The sequence below is a fragment of the Apium graveolens genome, chromosome 9 (assembly GCF_009905375.1).
Source record: "Apium graveolens cultivar Ventura chromosome 9, ASM990537v1, whole genome shotgun sequence".
NCBI classification, from domain to species: Eukaryota; Viridiplantae; Streptophyta; class Magnoliopsida; order Apiales; family Apiaceae; genus Apium; species Apium graveolens.
This window is the reverse complement of record NC_133655.1, coordinates 76,260,479-76,270,521: the sequence shown is the minus strand read 5'-3', so window position 1 is coordinate 76,270,521 and position 10,043 is coordinate 76,260,479. Positions and strand designations below refer to the sequence as shown.

The following is a 10,043-nucleotide window of genomic DNA, read 5'->3' as shown; positions in this document are numbered from 1 at the left end:
CAAATGGGATCATAAGCAGCTACTGGATGATAGCTTGGAAGACCCCATAGGTCATGCGGCCGGGGAAGCTCCAGCTGTCTCCTCGGGCGAGGACACAGAGATTTCTGATGAAGACCCCAGTCTTAGATGTTCCTTTCTTTTTTTGGACTTGTTATATTTTGTAATATTTTGAATTGATACTTTTGCCTTCAAGCTTCTGTAATTTAACTTGCCTTCGGGAATTTTTTTTATTTTCTGATGCATCTTTATTTTGTCAGCATTTTGCCGTAATTTATTTTTACTTCGCTCATTGCTTCTTCAACTTTATTTTTGCCTAAGCAATTTCTGCGTAGTGTTTATGCATCTTTGGCTTTGTTTTTGCCTTAGCAGTTCTCAGTGCAATGTCCGTTTTCGGCCCCGAGTGTTAAATGGGAAGGCCTAACCCGAAGGGAACCTCGGGCCATTAACACTGAAGAGGTTATGACCTTTTGGGCGAAGGAATAAGGGGATGGTCTTCTTTGGGTTTCCCCTAGGCGTGTCCTCCTTCGCTCCATTGGTGAAAAATAGTACTTGTAAAAAATTAAACAAGACTTATAAATTTTAAAGCATGACTTAGCCTAGAAGGGGAAAGGGCTCGTTTTCTTCAGGATCGCCCCTAGACGAGGCCTTCTTCGCTCTCGAGGTCTACTTGTAAAAATTTATGTGAGATTTGAGGATGAAGGGCTTGTCTTCTTTGGGATCTCCCCTGGACAAGGCATTCTTCGTTCCTTCATCAATTTCGTCTTCTTTTTACATCCTCTTTATAATTAAATTCTATTTATAGGGTGAAGGATATTATTCTATTTAGGGTTTCCCCTAGATAATATTCATTTGCCCTTTTGTCAAAGGGGGCGGGCGAATGGTTTATCTTCTTTGGGATCGCCCATAGATAATACTCGTTCGCCCGCTCTGTTGATCGTAATTTCAAGTAATAAATCCGTGCAAAGGAAATGTATTTTTATTTGATCATTAAGATATTACACTTTTCATATTGAATTCAAAATGAGGTACAAACAAGGAATAAGAGAAATTTTCCTTACTGATAAAATTTACGAAGGCGGCTAGCATGCCAGGTATTCTTGATGGCTTCGCCAGCCAATATTTCCATCATGTACGTCCCCGGGAGAACGATCACGATCATTTTGTAAGGCCCCTCCCAGTTTGGCTGAAGTTTCCCTTGCCTTGTCGGTATGGATGCGGCTAGTTCTCGTAGGACAAAATCTCCAATGCTGAATGACCTCTTTTTTATTCCTAAATCATAGTATTGGGCTGCCTGTAGTAGGTATTTTATGTTCCTTTTGTGGGCAACCTCCCTTTCTTCTTCTAACAAATCCACATTTGCCCTTAGTCCAAAGTTGTTGATTTCCACATTGTAGACTTTATTTATGTAAGACTCCAGGCCCACTTCAACCGGAACCAAGGCGTCCGTTCCAGATGCTAGCCTGAAAGGAGTTTCCCCGGTGGAAGACCTGGGCGTTGTTCGGTAAGCCCACAAGACCCAGGGTAGCTCTTTGGCCCATCTTCCCTCGGCATCACCTAGCCTTTTCTTGATCCCTTGAAAGATTATCTTGTTTGCAACTTCAATCGCTCCATTCCCATGAGGGTGTGCACGAACCTTTGGAATTTATTCCCAATGAACTGTGTTCCATTGTCCGAGACATAAACTTTCAGAATCCCGAACCTGAGAATGATTTGCTCCAGAAAGAACTTTTTGGCCGCCTTTTCGGTTATGGCGGATAACGACCTGGCTTTGACCCACTTGGTCATGTATTCAATGGTGATTATGCAGTAGTTTGCCTGCCTGGTGCTGGTAGGGAGGATACCATCTATATCTATAGCCCACATAACGAACGGGATGGGGCTGAGGACAGAAGTCTTTTCTTCGGGAGGTTGCTTCGGAACTGTGGCAAATAACTAACATTGTTTGCACTTATTTGCATATTTACTCATGTCGGCTCACAAAGTCGGTCAAAAGAATCCTTTCCGAAGGATCTTAAAGGCGAGAGACCGACCGGCCAGATGCTCTCCACAGATCCCCTCGTGCACCGCTTCTAAGGCCTGATGTTGATCTTTAATATTTAAGCACCTTAAGAGGGGTTGACTGAGCGACCGACGATACATTATTCCTTGATAATTTTGTAGCTTGATGCCCTGTACTTCACTTTTAGGGCTTCCTTTCGGTCCAGTGGGAGGATTCCCTTTTCTAGGAAATTTCGAATATGGGTCATCCAGTCGGCGCCTTGGTGTATCTCAAGGCAATCTTTCTTTTCGATCGAAGGTGTCTTGGCTTCGGTGAGATAGATATAATCGGTCAAGCTCTGTGTCTCAGCTGAAGCTAGCCAGGATAGGGCATCCACCCGACTATTGATTTCTCCACCTATATGACTCAACTCAAAAGTTTTAAATGATTAAGAAGATTCTTTTACCTTAGCGACGTAAGCCTTTGTACGAGGATCGCATTGTTCATATTCTCCCGAGAAGTGCTTGACTACCAACATGGAGTCACTAAACGCCCTCAAGTGCTTCACCTTGAAGCTTCAGGCCAACTTCATTCCTGCTAGGAGGGCTTTGTTTTCTGCTTCGTTATTGGTGAGGGGGAAATTAAACCTTATAGCCTGGCATATTTCAAACCCGTCGGGGCTAGAGAGGATTAAACTGAACTTACACTTTTTCCCGGTGACTGATCCGTCTATAAAAAGCTTCCATTTGCCCGGGGTCTGAATGAGTTGTTCCTCTGGTGTAAGATCCTTTGGCCCAAAGAAGGTACATTTGACCATGAAATCTGCCAAAACTTGAGCTTTAATTGTCGTTCAGGGGATGAACTCCAGGTCGTATTCCCCCAGCTTGATGCACCAAGCTACGGCTCTTCCCGAAACCCCCGGCCTTGTTAAAATTTTCTTCAATGGCTGGTCGGTGATAATTTGAACTATTCGGCCTTGAAAATAATGACACAATTTTCGGGAGGCCATGACCAACCCATATGAGTATTTTTCGGTGTTAGGGTACCTTGTTTCTGCATCCTTAAGCACATGAGATAAGTAGAAAATAGGATGTTGGTTCCCCTCATGATTTTTACAAGTACCGCCCCAGTATTCGGTCAGACACAGCTAAATAGAGCTAAAGTGTTTCCTTCAGATCAGGCCTCATTAAGAGTGGTGCCTTAGTGAGATATTTTTTCACTTCTTCAAATGCCTTTTCATATTTGGTCCCCCACTCAAAATTTTTCGACCCCTTAAGCACAGAAAATAAAGAGAGCGCTTTCTCGGCTGATCTAGAGATGAAGCGTCGAAGGGCTGCGAGTCGACCGATCAACTTTTAGATGTCCCTGATGCATTTAGGAGCCTCCATGTTGATAACTGCTTTAATTTTCTCCAGATTCGCCTCTATCCCACGGGCACTGACCATGTAACCTATAAATTTTCCACTCGCAACGCCGAATGTGCACTTGTTCAGATTTATCCTCATTTTTTTCCTTCGGAGGGTTTTAAAGCATTCTCTCAAATCTTCGGCATGATCTTGGAACAAGGATTTTATGATAATGTAGTCAATGTAAGCCTCCATATTCTGGCCAATCTGCTCTTTGAACACTTTGTTCACCATTCGCTAGAATGTGGCTCCAGCGTTATAAAGTCCGAAGGGCATTTTGATAAAAGCATAAGTCCCTTTCAAAGTTATGAACGCTGTCTTGGGCACATCCTTGTCGTTCATGGAAATTTAATGATAACCAAAAAAAGCATCAAGAAAATTAAGTACCTAGTATCCGACCATAGCGTCTATCAGTTGGTCAATGTTGGGCAGGGGGTAGTGGTCCTTCGGACAAGTCTTGTTGAGATCCGTGTAGTCCACGCACATCCTCCACTTTCCATTGAATTTTTTAACGACCCACCACGTTAGCCAACCAGTCAGGATATCAATTTCCTTTATAAACTTAGCCTCCAACAGCTTCTCAAATTCGGCCTCAATTACCTTCTGTCATTCATCTGCAAAGGTTCTTTACTTTTGCTTCACTGGTTTGGCCTCAGGCTGCACATTAAGGCAATGCTTAGCCGTCTTGGGATCCAAACTAGGCATGTCATCTGGACCCCATGCAAACACATCATGGTACTGTCGAATCACTGCAATAACCTTTTATTTCAGATCATTCTCCATGTTTCTCCCAATTCGGACCATTTTTCCTGAATGTCCCGTATATAATTCAACTTCTCAACTTCGGCGGTTGGTTCGATGATCTGACTTGAAAGATCCGCCCCGAATTTCTCCAATTCAATGTTCAGGGTTTCTCAGCTTCCACAAGATTTGGCCTCGAATCTTTTTTTACACGTTCATATGGCTTTTCATAGGCCCGATCTTTTTCTAAGTCTTCTAGCATGATTAGCATGATTATTCGGGCAGTTTTCGGAGCGCCCCTCATCTCTCCTACCTCTTTCTCAGTTGGGAACTTGAGTTTGAGATTGGGTTTAGACTCCACTGCCTCGAAGGTTGACCGGAACAGCCTTCCCAGAATGGCATTATATGAACTCTCAATCTGAACCACGTAGAAATTTGTCGGCTTTTCAACAGTGTATGGAAATTATCTCAAAAGAACGGGAAGAGTGATCGTACCTTCAAACTGTATTGGGTGCCCTCCGAAGGCGCAAAGAGGTGCTTCGTTGCAGAGCTCTAGTTGTTCTCCATCCAGGTTCATCTTATAATAAGTTTTATGAAACAGGATGTTGGCCGAGCTGCCAGTGTTCTTAAGCACCTTCAAAATTTTGTTGCCCAATGAGAGGGTTGATGATGATGGGGTCCTCATGTGGGTGAATGACATCCTCATAATCTTTTGTGCTGAAGGTCATGGACATGTGAGGTTTCTCCTGGCCGAACTGATAGTGGTTGTACACTGCCCCCAAATATTGTCTTCTCCTCACCCCTTATCATGTCTCTTCGTTCAGGCTCCTCAGCTTCTGGTTCTTTTTGATTGTCCTTCGGCCCCAGTCTGTATCTCAGATCTTGGACGAACTGATTGAGTTCGCCTTCTTTGATCATCCGTTCGATAAGCTTCTTGAGATGGTAGCACTCAATAGTATTATGCCTTTTATCTCTGTGATAATCACAGTACTAGTCGGTGTTCTATTTGTGGTTTGGGACTTTCATGGAGAATCTAGGAGATTGGTGCATTCAGAGGGGTGAATACATCTGAATCTCTATCCCGGCACAGTTCAGCCATGCGGTCAGTTTCCTTTCTTCCTTCTTTTCTAATATCCCTTCGGTCATTCCAAGATCTCGAGCTTTCATATCTTTATGCTCTCTTCCATCGGTCATCCCCTCAGAAATCTTTGTAGCCCCCAATACTTTCCATTTTCCTCTGAATATTCTCACCCCTCATATATATAGTATTTAAGGATTTGGGGGAAAATAGTAAAGAGAGGAGCGAAGCTTTTTACCTTTATAGGGATCCAGCCCCGCCGTAAGGAAGCCCATAGCCTTGACTCTGTCCAGGTTTGTGACCATTCCAGCTTCCTTCTTGAATCGAGCCAAATAATCCCCCAGTTCCTAGTTCGCCCTCTGCCTACAGTAGACCAAGGCCTCAGTATCCTTCGCCTTCTGACACAGGTGTGAGTAGTACTTCATGAACTTTCTCTTCAATTGCTCATATGATCCGATGGACCTAGGATTGAGGGACTTATACCACATCGAAGCCGATCCCTTCAAGTAAGTCTTGAACATTTTGTAGAGCATGATGTCATTATGCCCCATCCCAATCATCAGTAATTCATACTTTTCACAGTGGTCCTCTTGATCACCCTTTACACTAAACTTGCTCATCTTTGGGAACTGCCTCTCCTCGCCCCGGGGAGGTCTGCACTGCTCGATCTCTTCCATCACAATCGGTTCTTGATCCACCCTCTTGTCACCAAACATGGCCTTTTCCAGGCAACTTAGACTGATTCAGGACCATCAAGTTCTTTATTTGAATCAGATGAAAAATGTTGTTTCATCCTCTTCTTTCTTGGGTCTGAATCGGAGTCAGACTCGCCTCCTTCATCATACCCCTCCGCTCTTTCCTGGGTTTTGTTTCTGGCTCATCATCCTGGAGTGCTTTGCACAGTGCTTTCTCCTGTAGCTTAATTTCTTTTCTCTGGTGCTATAGGGCTTTCAGCCGCAACGCATCGGCCTCTCTCCGCTTCGCTCGGGCCTCCGCTTCTTTCTCAACTTGGTCATCTTTTACTTTGCCCTTCTCCATAGCTAATGTTTTTACACGGATCTTGAGGAGCAAAACCTCCTCTTCGGGAGTCAACTTGATGACTCCATCGGCGTCCACCAAGGAGGATGTCTGTTCCCCGTCGTGAGAAGTGAAACCAGGTGGTGGTGAGTGTTCATGAAGTGTGTTTGTCATAATCTCAATATCTCATTTGTGATTCTTGTATGTCCCATAAACGGCGCCAAATCGCCCAGATCTTTTTCATACCGCAAGAACGGCCTTCGGCCTCCGTTAAGCTGCCTTCGGTTTCTACCTGAAAAAGAAGAGAATGTGAGGTATTGTCCCCCCGATTTACCTCCGGTGTGAGAATAAGAATCTGGATGCAAAGTGGGTTTTGGGAATACAAAAAAATAGAGAGTGTGAGAGAATGAGTGTTTTATCATTTATCTTACTTTCTTAGGGGTTTTATACCCAAAATTGTAATGAATGTCCGTCCGTTACATCTCAATAATGAAGAGGAGGGAAAAAGGGGAGTTATGATTTCCCAATTCCAACGGATGGAGGAATGATGGGCCTCGGCCTGTGGAGCTCTATGGGCTTCGGTTCATGGTCCTGTGGGGCCTTCGGCCCAGTAGTATGGTTTTCTAATGGGCCTTCGTTTGTTGGGCCATATTGGGCCCATAGCTATCACTTTCCTTTCTGTCGTACTCCCAATGCTTCAACTTTCCTTATAACCAAGTCTTCTGTTGTGCATATGTTGTGTACTTGATGATTTCATAAACAAAACACCTAAGTAGATTTTACTTAGTGAAATAATGTAGCACTCGACGGATAAGAATTATAGTCCCGACGGATAACTTATTATAGTCCCGACGGATGATAACTTATTATCCATCGAGTGAGTAGCTTATGTAATAATGAGTCTGTAGCACATTTCTGTATACACCTTTGTATAAATTCTGTAGTAGCATATAAGTCATGTTGACTTTAACTAGATATGCAGAATAGGTTGATTAATTGTACATAGATGATGTCTTGTAATTCTGCATATATAAATTGAAGTCAAGTGCCAAAATAGCTACCGACGGATGATTAACAAAGCCATCGACGGATGATCAAATGGCTATCAACTGATGTTTTATATAGCAGTCGACCGATGATCAATGAAACCATCAACGGATGATCATAAAGTCGACGGATAATCATGTATTCAATGGATAAATAATTCAAACATCAGTTGACAGTGACAACGGGTCACATGCGTCGGGATGTATGCAAATGGAATGAGGAAGCCTATTAACCGGGTAATAGCGAACAAAGTAATAAAGCATTAGACCCGATAGTTTTTATAATGATTCTATCTTTTGACTTTGTAATCTTGGTAATATATAAACCAAGAAGTAGTAAATAGAAAAAAAGATCTGAGATACAAAAAGTGAGAAACATTTGTAAGCAGAATTATTAGCATTTCTCTGTATTCTCAGTAGTTCAAATTTGTAGGCAGCTGTGAGCATTCTTGCACACAGAGTTCTCTCGATATAATATATATCTCTGGTGGAATTGTTTAAATCCACCAGAAAGTTTTTAAAGACTCTTGTTTTTAAGTACTTATGTTTTGATTCACTTAAGTTTTTATTCCGCATTGTGCTAATCAAAACACTTATATTTGTATTCGAGTTTGAACATTTTTATTTTAAGAAAAAGGTTCAAGAATTCCATTCAACCCCCCTTCTACAATTCTTGCTATATTGTTAAGGGACTAACAATTGGTATCAGAGCAAGCTCTTAATCAACAAATAGTTTAAAGATCAAAACAATTCAGCAAGATGAACAAGAAGGATGTTGGAGTCAAGATTCCTTTTCTAGATAAAGATAATTACCATCATTGGAAGCTAACGATGCATCTTCATATGCTTTTTCAAGATGAGGCCTATGTGGACTGCATAGAAAGAGGCCCTCATGTTCCAATGAGAGCTGCAACAGGAAACGAGCCATCAGTTCCCAAGCCAAGGCATGAATGGCCTGATCCTGACATTGAACAAGTCAGGAAGGATAAAAAGGCCATGAATATTCTGTTTAATGGAGTTGATGCAGAAATGTTTGACAACATCATCAACTGCAAAACTGCCAAGGAAGTCTGGGATACTATACAGATAATCTGTGATGGCACTGAGCAAGTTAGAGAAAATAAGATGCAGCTCTTGATTCAGCAATATGAGCATTTTGACAATGAGGAAAGTGAGTCTCTCACTGACATTTTTAGTAGATTTCAAAAACTACTAAATGCTCTTAAGTTGTATGGGAGAGTCTATCAGACTAAAGACTCTAATATGAAATTCCTTAGATCTCTTCCAAAGGAATGGAAACCAATGACAGTCTCATTAAGAAACTCACAAGATTATAAGGAGTTTACTTTGGAGAGACTGTATGGCATCCTGAAAACCTATGAGCTTGAAATAGAGCAGGATGAAAGGATGGAGAGAGGAAAGAACAAAGGAGGATCCATTGCACTAGTTGCTGAGTTGGAAAAGGAGAAGGAAGTGAAGATGGAAGCTGTTGAATCAACTTCAAAGATCTGTGAGAACAAGGGCAAGGGGCTTGCAGTAGAAAGTGAAGATTCATTGAGCCAAGATGACATGGAGGACATTGATGAGCACCTAGAATTTCTTTCCAGGAGATTTGCCAAGTTCAAGTTCAAGAAGAACTTTGGAGCAAACCAAGCCAAATAGAAACCTGGTGGATTAGTCAAAATTCAAATGTTTCAAATGTGGCTTGGCAGGGCATTTTGCCAATGAGTGTAGAAAGTCAGATTCCAGTAAGAAAAAGTTTGAGTCTGTGGATTATAAGCAAAAATACTTTGATCTACTCAAACAAAAGGAAAGGGCTTTTATTACACAAGAAAATGACTGGGCAGCAGATGGTCTGGATGAAGATGAAGATGCCAGCTATGTCAATCTAGCCCTAATGAGACAGAGACAAGTTCCTCAAGAAATCAGGTAATTACCACAAACCTTGCACATTTATCTAAAGCTGAGTGTAATGATGCTATAAATGATATGTCTACAGAGTTATATCACTTGCGTGTTACACTTAAGTCTCTTACTAAAGAAAATGCTAAAATCAAAGAAAACAATCTGTTTTTAAGTGAGAGGAATAATGTGCTTGAGTCTCGGTTTATTGATTTTGAGAAATTAAGAATTAAGTGTAAGATTGCTAAAGAGGAATTAACCGAGTCCTTGAAAAAGGAAGAAATTTTAAAGAAGTAGCTCGAGCGTGAACAAGAGGTGATTAAAGCTTGGAAAACATCCAGGGATGTCCATGCTCAAATCACCAAAGTTCAAGGAATCGAGTCTTTCTGTGATGAAGCCTGGAAAAAGAACAAAGAGAAACTAGAACCTAATTTGGTAGATGGAATGCTAATAGATGTAGACTCGATAGATGATGAGGACTATCCGTCGGGTAACAAAAAGTGTTATCCGTCGAATGATGAAAATCCTCATCCGTCGGCTGTGAGCAAGCCCATTAGCAAAGCCAAACTAGTTAAGCTAAATGAGAAGTATGGGTCTGTTTCCAAGAACTTTGTTTCAGAGTCAAGTCAAGTTAAGAAAGGGAAAAAGGCTAATGTTGGTCACATGACTGTCAAACAGTTAAGTGACAGACTTGAAAAAATTGAGGTAAAAATAGAGATTAAAAGGAAAAACAATAGGAATGGTAAAGTAGGGATTAACAAACACAATAACTACACACCTGATAAATATGCTCCTAGAAAAATCTGTGTCAAGTGTGGTAGTGTAAATCATTTATCTGTTAATTGCAAATCTGCTAGGCCTACTCCCATGTCTGT

At 41.7% G+C, this 10,043-nt stretch overlaps 1 protein-coding gene across 1 annotated transcript; it reads right to left on the bottom strand.

Moving 5' to 3' along the window:
* Window positions 1-1,054: 1,054 nt before the first annotated feature.
* On the bottom strand, window positions 1,055-4,702 carry LOC141685339 (uncharacterized). Its single transcript, XM_074490448.1, has 3 exons — window positions 4,621-4,702; window positions 1,816-1,919; window positions 1,055-1,633 (listed from the first exon to the last, which is right to left on the bottom strand). The coding sequence occupies exons 1-3, from the start codon at window positions 4,700-4,702 to the stop codon at window positions 1,055-1,057; spliced, it is 765 nt and encodes a 254-aa protein (XP_074346549.1).
* Window positions 4,703-10,043: the final 5,341 nt, after the last annotated feature.

Bases quoted from the DNA above. Each gene is read 5' to 3' on its own strand.
- LOC141685339 (XM_074490448.1), bottom strand. From the start codon at position 4,702: ATGAACCTGGATGGAGAACAACTAGAGCTCTGCAACGAAGCACCTCTT. The intron at 1,920-4,620 runs GTACGATCACTC...TATTTGCCACAG, and splicing joins GCACCCAATACAGTTTGAAG to TTCCGAAGCAACCTCCCGAA. The intron at 1,634-1,815 runs GCAAACTACTGC...TAAATTCCAAAG, and splicing joins TCCCTACCAGCACCAGGCAG to GTTCGTGCACACCCTCATGG.